Consider the following 20,101-nt stretch of genomic DNA (forward strand, 5'->3'; position numbering starts at 1 on the left):
GAAACAGGAAACCGGATCGGGAACCGGAAGACGAGGAAGAAGAGGAGAGGGGAAAAAGGAGGTGGGGCGAGGGAAGTCGGACAAGAAGCGAGTCGCTTCAAGCTCCGTAGCGAGCATTGTCGAAAGAAAGTCGCGAGTGAACTTTGAGTTCCTTGAAAGGAATTCCTGTGATAGGTGTTATCGCTGGGATTGAGAAACCTGCGTGGTCAGGTTTGGCGTTGGGATTCTGACAAATAATCGCCGGGTCGTTTCGACTCAAGTACGAGCCGTCGGCCATTTTGACCCTCGCGCTTTGTTCAGCGCAAAAGGTCTTTGCTACGCGTCAGTTCTGTCACCATCCTGTCATCTGTCGGGGATGTGTGTGCGCAACGCGGAGTTTGAAGATTAATTTGCGGTTCGCCGACTGAACAGTGAACGTTCATATCTGGAGGGCGCCTTTGGATTTCGCCTTTGTCCGTGAGTTTGCCTGACATGGTTTTGGACCACGTGACTCTTTATGCCGCTTCGGCCGCCTACGCCTGTGAGCTGTTTTGGCAGTGTGACCGGGCCCGTCATCTGAACGGGGTTCGGGTTTCGATTTGATCTCGCTCTGACACTCGCTGGAGGGGATCACCTTTGAGTTATAGACATTGGTCTGGGGGGGTTCACCATTGGGGGGGTGTTCTTTTTCACTCTCTTGGAGCACAGTGAGTTATCTTACCCTAGCTGCATAAGATGTGTTGATTGTATTGTTGATTGCTATTATTGTTGTATCGTTATTCCTGTGTGATTTTTAATACATTATTTGTTTGTTGATAAACCATTGGTGTGGTTTCAATATTGGTTTTGACACGGAATAACACATTTTTCTGCCGTGGCTCCTCTCGGGGTTCGGAGGTACACCGTGACCAGGGGGTCGGGGAAGAGCACGTAACAATAGCCAGTATTGCACGCTATTGTTTTTCAACCGAGTACGTCCAAAAGATATGTACAATTAGAATGTGAGCACGTTTATAAAGTATGTACAATTGGAATGTGAGCATGTTTATAAAGTATGTACAATTGGAATGTGAGCATGTTTATAAAGTATGTACAATTGAAATGTGAGCACGTTTATAAAGTATGTACAATTGGAATATGAGCATGTTTATAAAGTACTAGCTGAGGTACCCGGCTTCGCCCGGGTTGAATAAGAATAAGACAAATATATGATGAAAAGAACATGTATATTTTAGAGCAATATCACAGTACATTTCCTACATGCCTTTTTGTCAATTTTCACTTTCTCAAAACCTCTGGGTATACAACATTTCTGGTTTTCTTACTTGGTGCCAAGACATAAAGATTGCTTGGTTTTCCAAAGCCCACGTACAGCTGGCCATGGGAAGTACCCGGCATTGCCGGGCGGGGCAAGGGAGGGGAGGAGGAAGGGGAGGGGAGGGGAATGGGAGGGGAGGGGAACGGGGGGGGAGGGGAGGAGAGGGGGGAGGGGAGAAGAGGGGGGGAGGGGAGAAGAGAGGGAGGGGGAGGAGGAGAGGGGAGAAGAGGAGGGAGGGGGAGGAGGAGAGGGGAGGGGGGAGGTGAGGGGGGAGGGGGGAGGGGGGAGGGGAGGGGGAGTGGAGGGGGAGTGGAGGGGGAGGGGGGAGGCGAGGGGGAGGGGGAGGGGGGAGGCGAGGGGGAGGGGGGAGGGGTGAAGGGAGGTGAGGGGGGAGGGGAGGGGAGGGGGAGGGGAGGGGGGAGGGGGGAGGGGGAGGGGGAGGGGGAGGGGGATGGGGAGGTGAGGGGGGAGGGGGGAGGGGTGAGGGGAGGGGGAGTGGAGGGGGAGGGGGAGGGGGGAGTGGAGGGGAAGGGGGGAGGGGGAGGGGGAAGGGGGGAGGGGGAGGGGAATGGGGTGAGGGGAGGGAGTGGGGGAGGGGGAGTGGGTGAGGGGGGTAGGGGAGGGAGTGGGAGGGGGGAGGGGAGGAAGAGGGGGGAGGGGAGGAGGGAGGGGGGCTTCGTCCGGGTTGAATAAGAACAATACAAATATATGATGAAAAGAACATGTATATTTTAGAGCAATATCACAGTACATTTCCTACATGGCGTTTTGTCAATTTTCAATTTCTCAAACCTCTTGGTGTACAACATTTCTGGTTTTCTTACTTGGTGCCAAGACATAAAGATTGCTTGGTTTTCCAACCCTCGAGCAGCCCACGTACAGCTGGCCATGGGAAGTACCCGGCATTGCCGGGCGGGGGAAGGGGGGGGGGAGGAGGAAGGGGAGGGGAACGGGGGGGGAGGGGAGGGGAACGGGGGGGGGAGGGGAGGGGAACGGGGGGGAGGGGAAGGGGAGGGGAACGGGGGGGAGGGGAAGGGAATGGGGGGGGGAGGGGAGGGGAACGGGGGGGGGAGGGGAGGGGAACGGGGGGGAGGGGAACGGGGGGAGGGGAACGGGGGGGAGGGGAGGAGAGGGAGGGGAGGAGAGGGTGGGGAGGGGAGGAGAGGGTGGGGAGGGGAGGAGAGGGTGGGGAGGGGAGAAGAGGGGGGGAGGGGAGAAGAGGGGGGGAGGGGAGAAGGGGGGGAGGGAAGAAGAGGAGGGAGGGGGAGGAGGAGAGGGGAGGGGGGAGGGGAGGGGAGGGGGGGGAACGGCTAGCTTGGCAAGCGATAGCAGGATTTTTACTTTTATTTTTACCTCAATGAGGGCTATATAAATATAGTCCGTGCTTGGAGCCTTGAAGTTCAACATAAAGTTTTTTTAATGAAAAATAATGCAGATGTATAACAATCCACCAATGCAAGTTCAGAAATGAATGCAGATCCTTTACTTTGCGATACAAACGCAATTCCCGCCATTTTCCACTCACGATCGAGGCCCTCCACAGTCGGCTTCTATCAGTTCGGCCGTGCCTCTTCTTCCTCCCTACAACTTCGTCTCACTTCTTTCACTCAAAATGTACGAAATTCTGCCGCATGAAATTATGTAGAGGCCTTGTCGGGGGGATATAAGGTACATAAGGAAGGCGTTGTAACAGAAGAATCAAAATAAAAGTGGAAGAACATGAGGAAATGGGAGCTATTCTGGACCCACAGCCAAACCCGACAAACCATTGCAATACACCCCCGAACGTCCAGCGCCGCCACAAACCACCATGGAATTGCAGGTGGCGCGGTTTTTTTAAACCATTGATATTAAAATAAAACGTAGCCTATAACCACCAGGATTTTATGCTGATTCCGAATCTGTGTCTAAAACTTTTCTCCGATGTGTAGTTCTTGAGTTATAAGCGGACATCCAGACAGACACACATATACACACACACACACACACACACACACACACACACACACACACACACACACACACACACACACACACACACACACACACACACACACACACACACTCCTCCTTTATATATAGAGATGTACAATTAGAATGCGAGTATGTCTATAAAGTACATAGTACTGTATTAGAATGTTAGCACTTCTATAAAGTACGTACAATTAGAATGTGAGTACGTCTATAAAGTACATCGTATTAGAATGTTCGTACTTCTATAAAGTACGTACAATTAGAATGTGAGTACGTCTATAAAGTACATCGTATTAGAATGTTCGTACTTCTATAAAGTACGTACAATTAGAATGTGAGTACGTCTATAAAGTACATCGTATTAGAATGTTCGTACTTCTATAAAGTACGTACAATTAGAATGTGAGTACGTCTATAAAGTACATCGTATTAGAATGTTCGTACTTCTATAAAGTACGTACAATTAGAATGTGAGTATGTCCACAAAGTATGTGGTATTACAATGTGAGCCTGTCTATAAAGTATGTACAATTAAAATGCGAGTACATCTACAAAGTACTGTACATACAATTCAATGCAAGCACATCTAGAAAGTCCTCCTGCCCTTTCCTGTCCTCAACCATTTCCAACCCCCACTCGCACCTGGACCTTTTTAAAAATAAATCTTTCTCTGCTTATATGCTCTTCAGATTTTTTTCCTGCCAACCTCGGGGACACCAGTCCAGTGTTCTCACCACTAGACCACACCTACACACACATCATCTTTCATGAACACAAAACTTGATCAGGACAGTGATGAGAGATAGCAGCTCGCCGATAGTTGTTTTACTTATTCCTGGGTGTAAGTAAGGCCATTTCTGATTTTACCACCATTCGCAGGACTAGAAGCTGGCACCGTGGTGGTGTCGCATGCAGCTGTGAATCACAAATTTGACGCAATTTTTGAACAGCCGATTCTAGGCCATTTAGTTTCACGACCCACACAGCTGGATCAGACCTTTGCTCAGGAGCTCCTGGAATGCAGCAAAGGGTTTGCTGAAGACTTTCCAACCATCCTGGGCGATACACTTTGCACAAATGATTTCTATGAAGGTATGTGTGCTGTTGTTGAGAGCAAACTGGATAAATGGGTGGTTCAATTGTTGTTTCTTTTATTTACTGTTGCATTCCATATTGGGCAGGGGATGAGGCATATAATGAAATGTAATGTATTCACAAAGATGAAATTTTTATTTATATCAATTTTTCTTGAATTTATATACATATTTGTATGGTCTGGGATGATGGCCGAGTGGTATGGGACCGCAGGGACGGAAAGTGCAGGTACGGGGTGCCAGTCACTCCCCAGCCGGCCCGCTCTGAAGGTTCGGATCGGGACACCGGGATTCATTCCGGTCGCCCGGTCGGCCCGGAGGTGGTACACACTCGTGCTTCAAGCCAAATGACTTGGGATTGAACCTCGGCCTAGTTATAAACGGACATCCTGGTGTTTCAGAGGCAGGATGAGGTATCAATGTGTGTGCCGTCCCTCTGATGGATCATGGACGTTAAACTGGGTGCCACATCTGCCATCATTAGTTGGTGGATGGTGAAGATCTCACGGTGTTCTTCACAAAGAGTAGGCGAGATATCACCAGCACCCTGTACAAATTAGAGGAAGGAATGAGTGGAGGTGAGCAGTGATTCTGGATTTTGGGAGTTTCACCAGAAGAGGGTCGTTGGCAGACCTGTGCATACTGCAGAAACTTGGGGGAGGGACAAACCAAGGAAAAAGCAGAGGGCGAAAGACCAGAAAGGAGGAGGTAGAAGACAGCGGGACCACTGACCTGTCTGCGATGTGAAAGTGATGGGCCCATAGACTCAGCTTCATCATGGGAGATTTCAATGATCTTTAAAGGCCTTGGTATCCATGGCATCAAGCTAAGCAAGGTGTGGCCAGCCCAAAGGGGAGAGCAGTACAAGATATCAAATGGAAGTATTTGTGATGTTGTATTTTGTGATTAATGTTGTGGTGCTACATTGTTGATGTACCAATGTGACGATACATTGGTTGATGTATTGGTCCAAAATTTAGAGTAACAGTAGTGTCGTAGTGTTTGAGTATTTGTTTGTGTATCTTCATCTTTTGGGATTAAATAATGACCTCATGTTAATGGCGATTTCTTGTCTTGCAGTTCAGATTTTTTTACTTTTGTTCAGAATAAACTTGCAATGGGTTGCAAGACCAGGGTAACGCCCCTGTCTGTCTGTCTGTCTGTCTGTGTATATGTATCCACGTCAATATATTTTTTGCTTTAAATTTAAAGACAAGCAACCACTTGTCCGATCGATGCAAAACCTTAAACATATGAACGACTCACCATGGATAATATTTTATTGATAATTCTCATGTCGTAGGTCACATGATGTGGCATATTGGATAAAGGGAAAAAAAATTGGACGTATTCTTCTCCAAAACGGTTCAACAACAAAAAAAATTAAACTTTGCATCTATCATCTACTCCCCATGGGGTATATGTTTTTTTGGGGGGGTTTTTATGCAAGATCGAGGCTCGTGTAAGAGCTAACATTAATCACAAAAAAACATAAACGGACACATAAAACAAAATAAAGGGAGCAGGAGACAAGATGGGGAGAGAGCAGGAAGGACACAAGTACAACAGTAGAGAACAGGGACATCGGGAGATCTGTGGGAGGGAGAGGGTTTGGGGGAAGGAAGCAGGGGAATAGAGGGGTTGGAGAGGTATGAAGGAAGGAGAGAAAACGGGTGAGGCGAACTGCGTGGTCAGGGGAGAGAAAGCCACGTGGAGATAAGGAAATGTAGATTTTTTATATATTTTTTGCGCTTTTCTTTTTTTGTATTAAGACTTTAAACAAAGGGTAAGATGCTCGGGGGAAGTATGGGGTGAAAAGAAAGACAAAGAAAAAGCAAAGAACGAATGTAAAAGAAAAAAAGAAAGACAAATAACGAATGTAAATACGCACAAACGACCGCCGAGGACATAGGGAAGCCTCAAGCGACCAGGCCTGAAAACACGGCACTAACAAACGACGATTATGCACAGGTATGCACGATTTACAACCGAGATCTTACTCGAAACACACAGTAGACACATACACAGTAAAATAAACTGTACAGTTTTGACAAAAATACAAACGGGAAAAATACTTTACTTTGATAGCGTGGAGAGCTTGGAAAACACAACCTCGCCGGCAGAACCCGAAGCGGAAGCCAATCACATGAAGTGGTATTCCAGCAATAATTGGTAGGATTGAAATTCTTATCCAAAAAATCTGTAACTTCATATATTTGATATAGGACCGGATGTGAGTGAGTAATTAAATTTATGACGTTATCGGTCACGTGGTCTAGTGGCCATATTGAAATTGAACATAAAAAAAGTTTAAAATCCTCTCCAGAACCACTTATCAGATCGATGTGAAACTTCATGCATATGATCGACCAGGCATGTGGAATATAGTTTGAAAATGTCAGCATCATAGGTCATATGGTCTGGCAACCATGATGGATTTAAGCTAAAACCTTTTAAAAAAGTCTTCTCTCAAACCGCTGAACCAATAAACGCGAAGTATATCATTGACTACCCACGGGGATGTAAGGGTGATAACTTATACATCATCAGTCACGTGATTTGGCAGCATTCTTGGATTGAATGAAAACCTTTAAAATATTTTTCTCTAAAAACACTGAACAGATCGAAGTAAAACTTTATATATATATATATATATATATGATTGACTACCCATGGGGAATAAAGTTTGATAACGACGACGTCATTGGTGACGTCGTGTGGCAGCCATATTGGATTGAAGGGAAAAAAAAACCTTTAAAAATCCTCTTCTCTGAAACAGCTGAACCGATGGATGTTAAACTTTACATCACTATGTGTCCCATCAAAGCAGGATTATTATTATTTTTTTTTTTGTATACTGAATCGAGGCTCGTGAAAGAGCTAACATTTATTTCACAAACAAATCAACCAGACAAAAAATATATAAAAAGAGAGAGCGGAAGACAAGATGGGGAGAGAAGGGGAAGCACACAAACACATTTGAGAACAGGGAGAAGTGTGGGAGGGAGAGGGCTTGGGGGGAGGAGGCGTGGGAAGGGGGGGGGGGGAGAGGTATAAAACACAAGGAGACCAAGGACTTCCAGGGCAGAAGTTGATATTTCAAAAAAAGTGGAGGATTTTGGGTGAAATTAGCGGGGGTAGAAAAGATCAAGGTTTTGGATGGGGGAAGATAAGAGATGGTGGTGAACAGCTGTTTTAAAGACCTGGAGGGTGGAGTCGGAGTGGGATTGAAGAGAGTGAGGGAGTTTGTTCCAGATGCGGGCGAAAAGAGGAATGAAGGAGTGAAGGTGAGCAGAAAGTCTTGATTTTGGCAGTTTAACCATAAGAGGGTTGCAGGCAGATCTTGTGCGACCTGTAGGAATATTTGGGGGACAGAGCCCAGAGAGAGCTGGGGGGGCAAGGCCAGAGAGGAGTCGGTAGAAGACGGAAAGACCACCAACCTGCCTGCGGTGAGTGCGTGAAAGGCCCTTGGAGTTAGCTTCATCGCGGGAGATTCCAATGATTCTGAACGCTTTGGTTTCAACAGCGTGAAGACGAGCTCGGTGTGAGGCAGGAGCACCAGACCAGAGGGGAGAACAGTATTCCATAGAGCTGCAGATGAAAGCCTTGTAAGTGGTGAGGAGCTCAGGTGTACCAAGGAACGACTTCGCACGACAGAGGATGCCCAGTCGGCGACTGGCTTTGGAGGCCAGATTTGAAATGTGGTTTTCCCAGGAAAGATCATGGCAGCTAGTGAGACCCAAAAGCTTGAGTGACAGAACTTATTGGAGAGGATTATTCAGAAAGTGGATTGGAGGGTTGTCCAGTCGGTCTTTTCGGAGAGACATCGTAAGAGTGTGAGATTTGTCAGGATTGAAAGACATGTTCCACTTGTTTGCCCAGTCTGTGATTTTGTCCAGGTCTGCAGAGAGTGAGGAGGCTGCAGACTGCCGATCTGAGGGATGAGGAATGGAGCGACAGAGAGTAGAGTCGTCAGCAAAAAGATAGAGAGGATTTTCAAGAGAGTCAGAGAGATCATTGATGAAGACCAGAAAAAGCACAGGGCCCATAACACTGCCTTGGGGAACTCCAGCCTGAACAGGAAGAGGAGATGAGAGAAACCCATTCACGGCCACACATTGACTACGACTAGAGAGGAAGTCCACCAGCCATGCGTGGAGATTTCCATGGATACCAAAGGAGGAGAGTTTGGGGAGCAGAGCGGGGAGCCAGACCTTATCGAAGGCATGTGAAATGTCAAGGGAGACAGCTCTAATTTCCTGTTTGGCATTGAGGACCTCCATCCATTGTTGAGAAAGCAGAAGCAGCATGTCCGGAGTAGAGTGACCAGGTCTGAAACCAAATTGATGGTCAGAGATCAAGCCATTGGAGAAGAGGAAAGCTTTCATATCTGAAGCAATGATGGATTCCATGACTTTGCTGATAATTGGGAGGAGGCTGATTTGTCTGTAGTTGCTAGGATCTGTTTTTGGACCTTTTTTGTGCAAAGCGGTGATGTTGGCTGATTTCCAAGCAGATGGCAGATGACCTTGAGCAAAAGAGAGGGTGAAGAGAACAGAGAGAGGGAGTGAAAGAGCTGAAGAACATGATTTTAGGACCCGGGGGCTGATGCCGTCAGAACCAGTTGCAGAATCAGAGTCGAGGGTTGACAGAAACTTTTCCACCTTGTCAGGAGGAAGGACACAGAGTCCAGGAGCAGCTGGGTACGACTGGGTATGGTGGGTACAGAGAGGGATGGGTTTGGGACACAAGATTTAGAGGCAAACACAGAGTTGAGGCATTCAGGTTTTTCATGTGCGGAGTCAGCCGTGTAGCCGTTTGAGGTGAGGGAAGGGATGGAGGGGGAACAAACACCAGAAACAGATTTGACCAGACGCCACCAGGATTTGGAAGAGGGAGACAGATAAGAGAGTTCGGTCTTGAGAATGGAGAGATATTGTTTCCTGGCTCTCCTGAGGGTGGACACACACTTGTTTCGGGCTTTGTGAAAGGAAATGAGATTTCCTTCCGTTGGATTTGCTTTCCAGGAGACGAAAGCAAGTTGTTTCTGGGCAACAGCCTCACCACAAGATTCCGTGTACCATGGACGGGAGGAAGGGTATGACAACTGAAGACGAGATGGGATAAATCTGTGCATGAGAGAGAGCAATTTTCTTTGGAAGAATTCCCATGATGAGTTGATGTCAGAGGTGGTAGAGATGGGAGACCAGTCCAGATGATTGATGGCTGCTTGAAGACCGTGCCAGTTGGCCTGAGTGAAATGCTAGACTCGTCGACGCTGAGGAGGCTCTCTGAGAATGGTCAGAGAGATCTCCACTTTAACAAGCACATGATCAGATGAGCCGATTGGAGCAGAAGAAGAGCAGCAGACATTTTCAGGGACGTTAGTCATAAGCAAGTCCAGAAGAGAAGATGCTCCATTGACTGAGATCTGGGTCGGGAAATTGACAGATTGTGTCAGTCCCAGTGAGTTGCAGAAGTCCTTTGCTGAAGAGCCATGGCTGGTGAGAGAGGTACCCACACCCAGCCAACTGGCATGGTGACAATTGAAATCACCACATATGAGGAAGAGAGAGTTGGGATGGGTAGATAGAAGTTGGTCCATATGTTCAGACAGCGAGATGTAAATGGAGTCATCACTGTTTGGTGGATGGCACAACACACATACGTATGAACCAAAGGTGGGAGCGAAGGGCGTAGCCAAAGGTATTCCTGGGGGTGAGGTGGAGAGAGGGCAGTGGAGGGTGAGTGAGGAAGAGTTTTGTTATAAAGATAGCAACCCCACCTCCAGGACGAGGCTCAGGTCTATCATAGCGGAGGAGGGAGTAACCTGGGAGAGATACCAAGGAATCAGAGACATCATGAAGGAGGAAAGTTTCTGTTTAGCAGATCACGTCTGGTTTGTCAGAAGCAACCTGTATGGAGAGATCAGTCAAGTTTGAGCGAAGGCCCCGGATGTTTGAGGTCCATACCGTTACTGAAGAGGAAGGGGGAGCATCGGTTACAGAACAGGGGGGGGGGAGGGGTAGGGTAAGATGTGGAAGAGGAGGAAGAGGTAGGGAGAGCTGTTGAAGGTGTGTCAGAGATTTCAGAGATTTCAGAATAGCTTGGAGAAAGGGAAGAATGGGGCGGACAAAAGGTTTGATGGAGATTGGGTGAGGCACAGTGAGGTGTTATTTGAGAAGGAGGAAGAGCGAGGCAGAAGGTTGGGGGAGATGAAGGTGAAAGTTGGAAGGGGGAAGAAGCAGGGAGGACGCTTTGAGGAGGAGGGGTGAGAGGGGAGTCTAGGAGCGAGGGAGAGTCTCGGAGGGGAGGGGTGTGGGGGGAGTTTAGGAGGGAGGGGAGGGAAGGGGCAAGGGGGGAAATTTGAAAGGGATGGGTGATGGGGAAGATTTGGAGGGGAGGGGCAAGGGGGTAGATTTGGAGGGGAGGGGTGATGGGGAAGTTTTGGAGGGGAGGGGTGATGGGGAAGTTTTGGAGGGAAGTGGTGATGGGAAAGATTTGGAGGGGAGGGGCAAGGGGGAAGATTTGAAAGGGATGGGTGATGGGGAAGATTTGGAGGGGAGGGGCAAGGGGGAATATTTGAAAGAGATGGGTGATGGGGAAGATTTGGTTGGAGGGGAGGGGTAAGGGGGTAGATTTGGAGGGGAGGGGTGATGGGGAAGTTTTGGAGGGGAGGGGGGATGGGAAAGTTTTGGAGGGAAGGGGGGATGGGAAAGTTTTGGAGGGAAGGGGGGATGGGGAAGATTTGGAGGGGAGGGGTGAGATTGGATTTTGAAAAGTGTACGATTCATGGGAAACGAACATTTTTTGCAAAATGAGTTTGAGACCTTCGAGTCAAAAATACGTTTGAGGACGCTGAAGGAGGGGTGGAGGGCTGGAGAATTTCGGGAATATCGAAAAGAGGAACTGTAAGAGATGGTATTTTTTTTTGGAATGAATAGATTTGGTGAGCAAGACGAAAGCATCCTTTTATAGGAGAAGAAGAAGAAGGTGTTATAATATATGACAGAATACAGTTCTTCAGGGGAGAGATTAAACATTTCTAACCACGTGATCGCGCGATCACGAACAAAGTGAACGAAGAACGAACGAACAAATAAGAACAACAAATAAACGAATAAGAACTGAGAAGGAAATATTTTTTTGGGGGTTTTTTTTTTGAGTAGAGATATTAATCAAGGAAGTATGGGGTGAACGACTGGGACGAAACAGAGAACGAAAGTAATTGCAGCGCATTCGACGAACCGCTGAGAGAAAACAAAACCACAAGGTTGGAGACGGCAGCCTAAGCCTACAAGTCCTAGTACTAGGCCTCAGAATACGCGACACGAATTAACCGACGATTGTGTATACATGTACGAAAAATTAACACCGAAAATTTTCCTAAAGACACGCTGTAGGTACACATACCGAAAGATAGATACAGTCTCGACAAAAACACAATTGTGAAAAAATTACTTAGCTTCGAAAGCGTGAGCACATGGAACAGCTTCGAAAAACGTGACCTCCAATCTAGCGCCAATCTCAAAGTTGCAACAAAGTGGCTTGGAGCTCAGCCTGACAACTGATTACAGTTATAAAGTTGTTTTGTTAAAGTTATAAAGTTGTTTTGTTAAAGTTATAAAGTTGCGTCTTGTTGAAACGTCAAGGTCACGGTCATCACAAATGTGATAAACACATTTTTAGCCATAACTTTTGAAATGTCAATCTTAGAAAAGTCAATGTGGTGCCAAAATGTTCCTCAGCAAATTATCTTTCAGAAGTGTGCTTTCAGATTTCATGTGCGAGCTCTACTTTCATATTCATTGTCGCTGACTCAATTTAGTCTTTATGTGTACAAAAGTGGTTCATAAATGTCCTACTAATCAACCAATAATTATCAATATAGCTATGGATAATGTCAATGTATGTGACATAATAGGGTGCATTGATGATACAGGTATATGGACCATAATAGCAGTGTGTTCAGTTAACAATGGTATTTTTGTTCAGAATGAGCGTGCTTGGCGATACTGTGCGTTCACGAATGCTGCTGGTATTAGTTCAAGCATTAATCTTCATCTTTGAATGATTATGCAGGGCAGGGGCGTCTGGATGGTGCTGTATGCAAATACACTACTGCAGAGAAGCTTAATTACCTAAAACATGCATACGCGGCTGGTGTGCGGAACATAGAGATGGAATCTTCCGTCTTTGCTGCTATGAGCAATGAATGTGGCCTGCGTGGTAAGTAATCCATGCTGCATTGTTAGGCATAGCAAAATATATGTTCCATGTGTGATAAAGTCATATTCTTTCATTATAATATGCAAGGCAAAAACAGCATCCCTCTACTACAGTTATTCTCTGCAGACTACTGTAATTAGAACTGTAACTATGTACAGTGCCTTCAGAAAGTATTCACACCCTTTGACTTTTTTTCACATTTTGTTGTGTTACAGCCTGAATTTAAAATGCATTAAATTGGGATTTTTTGTAACTGATCTACACATAATACCCCATAATGTCAAAGTATAATTTTATTTTTGAATTTATTACAAAATAATAAAAAGCAAAATACAGAAATATCTAATTTACATAAGTATTCAACCCCCTGAGTCCATACTTCATAGAAAGAAGCATCTTTGAGCTCCTTTGGCAGTGTCTCCAGCTTCAAGTTTTCTTGGGTATTTCTGTATCAACGTTGCACATCTGGATTTGGGGAGTTTCTCCCATACTTCCGAGTAGGTTTGCTCAAGCTCTGTCAAGTTGGATAGGGAGTGTTGGTGAACAGCAATCTTCATCATTCCACAGATTCTGAATGGGATTCAAGTCTGGGCTTTGGCTGGACCACTCAATGACTTTCACAATCCTGTTCTGAAGCCATTCCTGTGTTGCATTGGCTGTATTATTGGGGTCGTTATCCTGTTGGAACATAAATCTTTGCTGCAGTCTATGTCCTTTTGCACTCTGAAGCAGATTCTCCTCAAGATCTGCCTGTGTTTGGCTCCCTTAATTGTTCCCTCTATCTTTACAAGACTCCCATTCCCTGCTTTTGAAAAGCATCACCATCGCATGATGCTGCCACCACCATGACTCACGGATGGTGTTAAATGGGTGATGAGCTGTGCTCGGTTTCCACCAGAAAAGGTGGAATCACTGTTTTTTGCATTGCTCACTTTGTTGCTCAAAAGTTGTTGCTCACTTTGTTGCTCACATTGCTCAAAAGGCTCACTGTTCTTTGCATTCAGGGGAAATAGTTCAATTTTCGTCTCATCAGACCACATAATCTTTTGCCTCATGTTCTCAGAGCCTTTCACATGCCTATTTGCAAATTCCAGGCATGCTGTCATGTGCCTTTTTCTCAGGAGTGAGTGGCTTCTGACTGGCCACTCTCCCATAAAGCATAGATTTGTGAAGTGCTGCAGAGACTGCAGTCCTTCTGGCAGGTTCTCCCATCTCAGCCAAGGAACTCTGTACTTCTGTCAGTGGTCATTGGGTTATTGGTCACCTCCCTGACCAAAGTCCTTGCCTGGTTACTCAGTTTGGTCGGACGGCCATCTATAGTAAGAGTCTGCATACTTCCATATTCTTTCCATTTCCTAATAATGGAGCTCACTGTGCTCTTGGGAACTTTCAATACTCGAGAAATTGTTTTATACCCTTCCCCAGATCTATGCCTCCTCACAATTTTATCTCGGAGTTCTACAGACAGTTCCTTGGACCTCATGGTAGAGTTTCTGCTCTGACATGCACTGTCAACTGTGGAACCCTTGTATAGAAAGGTGTGTTTCTTTCTAAATCATGTCCAATCCATTGAATTGGCCACAGGTGGACTCCATTGATTAATTCAAAATAACTCCTGCTGTGCAATTCAAAACACCTCTGCACACATCGCTATAGTGAAATTGATTGTCTTAACTGAGGATAATGACGTGAGTTGCTGTGTTGTCATGATTTACACCAATCATAATACAAATATTTATTTTGCAAAATGCAAAAAGCAATTGCATGTGCAATTGAAGTTGAAGATTTCAGTTGAAAATTCTCTAAAAAAAATATCTCTTTGGACATACGAGAGTGGTAGGTGCATACCAATAGTTAAAAAGAAAAACACCCACAACCCAGGTAATATTAATTTTATTCTGGCACCATGACTCACGGGGGCGTTCATGTGCAGCCTGTGGCCGTTTCGCTGCATCATTTTCTGTGGGTGCAGCTGTGCCGTTGATGCAATGCCCTCTATTACCAGTCAGCTGGTACTCATTTTGCCTACCTCGGAAGTCTGAAAGGCTGAGTCAATCCACCTGGTGTTATTATCAACGGCATGACAGGGGTTCAAACTCAAGACCCCAGGATCTCAAGCCAGCCACCTTAACCAATAAGCCAACACCAGGCTTACTCACTCGTGAAAAGTATTGTTGCGGTTTTGTGTTTTTATAATAAAGGTTAATTTCCCCTCATAGTTTCGTTACACTACAACATGTAGCCTCGTTTAAGCTCAGTTATTTCTTAGTGAATGTAAGCGTAGACCTTTCCTGTGTTTAGTTTGCGTTGAGTAGAATAATGAGAATTAGGTCCTTTACGATGCCTCCATGCTTTTGGTTTTGGCGCAAAATACCACGAGGCAGGCCTGAACAAGTCGATCAAGGGTGAAGGAAGGCGGGAAGGAGGCGACGGCAAGCGCGAGCCACCAATCAGGGCTCGAGGGGAGTGACTTACCACTGCGGCAAAAGGCGGGGCTTGGAACATTCGATACGGGCCAGGGCGGGGCAATAGAACCCTGTGCCCGGAGCCCCCACCTCAGTTATGAGGAGAGATGCGCTGAATTGAGTTATGAGAGTCGGTTCGGAGCGCTGAGTTATGAGAAGGGAGGCAGACGAGTTACAAGTTATGAGCTCGGGTGAGACGTGCATGAGTTACAAGTTGAGTTCTCAGTTGAGCTGGAGTCAGATCCTCCATTGAGTTACGAGAGTGAAAGCGCGCAGGTGTATTAATCGCGCTGTGAAAGACAGCCGTGCCGGGCCACAGACGCGCGTATTTTCCCGCCTGCCTGCCTTTGTCGAGATACGCGCCGTGAGGATTCTCCTGCCTGCCTGCCTGCCTTCGCCGGGACGCGTACTGTGACCGCCAGAGGGCAACGCCGGGTGAGCTGTTCCTGGACGACCAAAGCCGGCGCGTTCAGCGCATGAACATTTCTTCCTTCATCTCCCTGTATGTGTGAGTGGGCCCATTGTCTGGGTAATAAGCTAAGACTGTTTAAGACTGCCCTCTGTCTCTGCTTCTTCTACCAGTGTACATTGTAAATAATAATAATTAAATCTGTTATTCCTTTGATTCGACCGTTTCGTCTCTTCCATCATTGACTTAGCGTGGTACGAATTATATCGCTCTGATCGGGTTCCAATAGCAAGGTAACAGCACGGACCACGTGGTTCGCCATCCGCTCGGGTGTACTCAATTACGTGTGGTTCGTGCGAGACTCGATCCCCGTTCCCACGGCGGCGTGGGTACTTAGGTACGTGCGAAAATTGTCCCGAGACCCTTTTCCACGTCTGCCCGGGAGTGGCGACTCAAGTCTCGCGGTTCGAAGACCCAAGGAGAACAAGGGGCTTAATCTCCCCTTGGTAAGGGAACGGGCTTCGCGAAAACCGCAACAATATTATAATGAACAGGTAAATGCATTCATTATAGAGAGCTCATTCTTTAGTTTAAACGGTAGGTTACCTTATTGCACATAAGTATGTTGCACAAGGCAATAGTTATTCAGGTTTTCAGGCCATTCCCCTATCTTTTCGCTACATTGCAAAGTGTAAGTTTACAAAAAAAAAAGTGAAAGCAAAGTGCAAAAAATGGGATGCTACATTACAGTTTGGTCCTTAAGGCTGACAGGATAGCTGACATGTGTGCACACTCCCGCTCAGCTGTCTAAACTCGGTTCGAATCCCGACCCAGCAATAAACTGTCATGCTTGTGTTTCGTAGGCAAGGTCAGACAAAGTGTACGCCATACCTGGGATGGACGACTGCATGAACATCCTGTCTGCCAGCATTATTTGGTGGACGTTCATGATCCCATTGGGTCCCTTGCCTAAAGTAGGCAACCTGTCACCAGCACCCTAGCTAAATCTCAAAATCCCTGTGCATGAATACTACTGGGAAGGCAAAGGCAAACCACCAAACCGCAACCCTTGTGGTAGGCCTGCTTTGACAGCACTGCTTCTGTCTCCGGGCAGAACATCAGAAAGAGAAGAGGTTTTCTGGTCCTTATTGAAGTGGAAGGGAATCTCTACGTTAAATGGCAAAATATTGTACACCGCTCCTTTTTTTTTTTTTTTTTTTTCTATACAAGATCGAGGCTCGTGTAAGAGCTAACATTAATCACAAAAAACATAAACGGACACATTAAACGTATAATGAAGGGAGCAGGAGACAAGATGGGGAGAGAGAGGGAAGTACACAAGTACAGCCGTAGAGAACAGGGACATCAGAAGATCTGTGGGAGGGAGAGGGCTTGAGGGGAGGGGGCAGGGGAAGTAAGGGGGGGGAGAGGTATAAAACACATGGACACTGCTAGGGCTTTCAGGAAAGAAGTCGGAATTTCAAAAAAGTGGATCTGCGGTGAATTAACGGGGGTAGAAAAGATCAAGGTTTTGGATGGGGAAATACAAGCGATGGTGGTGAACAGCTGTTTTAAAGACCTGGAGGGAGGAGTGGGATTGAAGAGAGTGGGGGATATTGTTCCAGAGGCGGGAGAAAAGAGGAATGAAAGAGTGAAGGTGAGCAGAGAGTCTTGATTTTGTCAGTTTCCGCATTAGAGGGTTTCTGACAGATCTTGTGCGACTTGAAGGAATATTTGAGGGACAGAGAACAGACAAAACTGGGGGAGCAAGGGGGTCGGTAGATGACAGAAAGACCACCTACCTGCCTGTGGTGAGTGAGTGAAAGGCCCTCGGAGATAGCTTCATCGCGGGAGATTCTAATGATTCTGAAAGCTTTGATTTCAACAGCGTGAAGCCGAGCTAGATGTGAGGCAGGAGCACCGGCCCAGAGGGGAGAAGAGTATTACATTGAGCTGTGGATGAAAGCCTTGTATGTGGTGAGGAGCTCAGGTGTGCCAAGGAAGGACTTCACACGATGGAGGATGCCGAATCGGCGACTGGCTTTGGAGGCCAGCTTGGAAATGTGGTTTTCCCAGGAAAGATCATGGCAGATAGTGAGACCCAAAAGCTTGAATGACAGAACTTCTTCGAGAGGATTGTTGAGAAAGTAGATGGGAGGATTGTCCAGTCGGTCTTTTCATCGAGACAAAGTAAGAGTGTGAGATTTGTCAGGATTGAAAGACATGTTCCACTTGTTTGACCAGTCTGTGATTTTGTCCTGGTCTGCAGAGAGTGAGGAGGCTGCAGACTGACGATCTGAGGGATGAGGAATGGAGCGGCAGAGAGTAGAGTCGTCAGCAAAGAGATAGAGAGGATTTTCATGAGAGTCGGAGAGATCATTGATGAAGACCAGAAAAAGCACAGGGCCCAGAACACTACCTTGGGGATCTCCAGCCTGAACAAGAAGGGGAGATGAGACAAAACCCATTCCGGTCCACACGTTGACAATGACCAGAGAGGAAGTCCGCAAACCATGCGTGGAGATTTCCATGGATACCATCGGAGGAGAGTTTGGTGAGCAGAGTGGGGTACCAGACCATATCGAAGGCACGTGATATGTCAAGGGAGACAGCTCTGATTTCCTGTTTGGCATTTAGGACCTCCATCCATTGTTGAGACAGCAGAAGCAGCATGTCCAGAGTAGAGTGATCTGGTCTGAAACCAAATTGTTGATCAGAGATCAAGCCATTGGAAAAGAGGAAGGATTTGATATCCGAAGCAATGATGGATTCAAACAATGATGATGGAAGCAATGATGATGGGGCAGAACCACCTGAGACCTACAGGAAAGTTGGACAGAACTTTGGAGTCAGGATCTATGCCTGTCTGAACCGCGGAGGGGCACACATCGAGAACGTCAATTACAAGGATTTTGCATAAATGCCAATTTCAGACCTTGGTCTCTCACTAACTCGAGCAGTGACTTAATGCAATAGCAATCACGGTTGGGAGATACCATGTCATAAGCTTTCAAGAAATGTTTGGTTCACGTTCCTGAGGTTTATGTTTCTTTGTAAATAAATGTTTAAAGTTGTATCACTCTTTTTGAAACACCCTGCATCTGGACTTGTTTTGGTGTCGTGTTTCTCCTGGCTATGATTTTGTTCCTTTTGTCATGTGCTGTCTGCGGGCCTGTTTTCCAGCTGCCGTGGTGTGTATCACTCTGCTGAACCGTCTGGAAGGTGATCAGATCAACAGTTCACATGCTGTGCTCTCGGACTACCAGCTGCGGCCGCAGCGATTAATCGCGTACTACATCAAGAGTAAACTGAACAAAGCCAAATTTCCTAAAGCATAGAGAACTGGACCACCAGACAGCAAAAACCAAAGGCCAGATGCCCTGCTACTTTGCCTTAATTTAACCCGTTTAATCGTCATTGGTGCACACAAGAAAGTGTCATCATACCAATAATGCTCCTGATTCATTCCTCAACTTCCTTATATCACTCCATCTTCCTCTTGTTTTCCTAATCTCTAGCATCCCTTTAAATATGGTCCAGTTGATTGAACGGTTGATTCTTGTCGATTTTTTGATGATATGATATTTTTGATTTTGATATGGTTGCAGGTGATCTTGATTCTTGTCAAATTTTCCTAAAACTCTCAGAGCAATTCTCACTTTAATTTTTATTTTTTTGGATATGTCACTCAGCTTTCTCGAATTAGAAAGGTTTACACAAAATGCAAGGGATCCTTCTTAATGTGGTCATTCCTTCTGCAAATTAAAATTGGCCACACAAAGCCTCATTAACTGTGGTATTCAAAATCATGAAGTGGTATTTTGTGCATGAAACATTTTGCAATTCAGATACAGTCGTGGCCAAAAATATTGGCAGCCTTGCACTTTTTTCAAATAATGCACCATTTCTTCCAGAAAATTGTTGAAATTAAAAAATATTTTGGTATCCACATATGTATTTCTTTGGTTTGCAGTGGAACAAAACAAAAAAAGCTGAAAAAATTACTAAACCTTAGCTTATTCCACAGAAATCCTAAAATGGTTCGGACAATATTGTTGCGGACGCGGTTAAAGATGTTATTTTACCGAGCGGTTGGTATTACCGCGACCGAACAGTTATTCCCCGATTAGAACCCGATTCCACCCAAACGTTGGCCGGATCGCACCGCGGCTGCTCAATGAGGGAAAAGACTAAAACGACGAATGCAAAGAGGAAGACGAAGGCAAAGAAAGGTTTGGAAATACTACTAAATTTATTTACTATTTACACACATAAGCAAAAAGAAAGCAGTCACGTTTATTTACAACACATAAGACGCAGGTGACACAGTGCAAATACTAGCTTACCTACAGTCTTAATTAACCCAGGACAGAACAAACAAAAGACAGACTCACGCGGGGAATGATGACAGGAATCGCAGGAGGTGGATGGCTGGAGGTGAACGCTTGGTGGAGCCAACGCGGAGCTTGGTGGAGCTTTGGTGGAGGTGAACGCTTGGTGGAGCCAACGCGGAGCTTGGTGGAGCCTTGGTGGAGGTGAACGCTTGGTGGAGCCAACGCGGAGCTTGGTGGAGCCTTGGTGGAGCTGAACGCTTGGTGGAGCCAACGCGGAGCTTGGTGGAGGTGAACGCTTG

At 46.2% G+C, this 20,101-nt stretch overlaps 1 protein-coding gene across 3 annotated transcripts in view; it reads left to right on the forward strand.

Annotated features, from left to right (window-relative positions):
- The window catches only part of UPP1 (uridine phosphorylase 1), a 42,611-nt gene extending 23,194 nt beyond the window's left edge, over nt 1-19,417 (forward strand). For all 3 annotated transcript variants that reach the window (XM_078785940.1, XM_078785941.1, XM_078785939.1), the window contains 3 exons: nt 4,151-4,363; nt 12,448-12,594; nt 18,652-19,417. In XM_078785940.1, the coding sequence (XP_078642066.1) occupies nt 4,151-4,363; nt 12,448-12,594; nt 18,652-18,806 (515 nt within the window). In that variant the 3' untranslated portion in view covers nt 18,807-19,417. The remainder of the gene's footprint in view (nt 1-4,150; nt 4,364-12,447; nt 12,595-18,651) is intronic.
- The last annotated feature ends 684 nt before the right edge of the window (nt 19,418-20,101 follow it).

This window comes from Myxine glutinosa, chromosome 10 (genome assembly GCF_964187855.1).
Source record: "Myxine glutinosa chromosome 10, kmMyxGlut1.1, whole genome shotgun sequence".
In the NCBI taxonomy this organism is placed as follows: Eukaryota; Metazoa; Chordata; class Myxini; order Myxiniformes; family Myxinidae; genus Myxine; species Myxine glutinosa.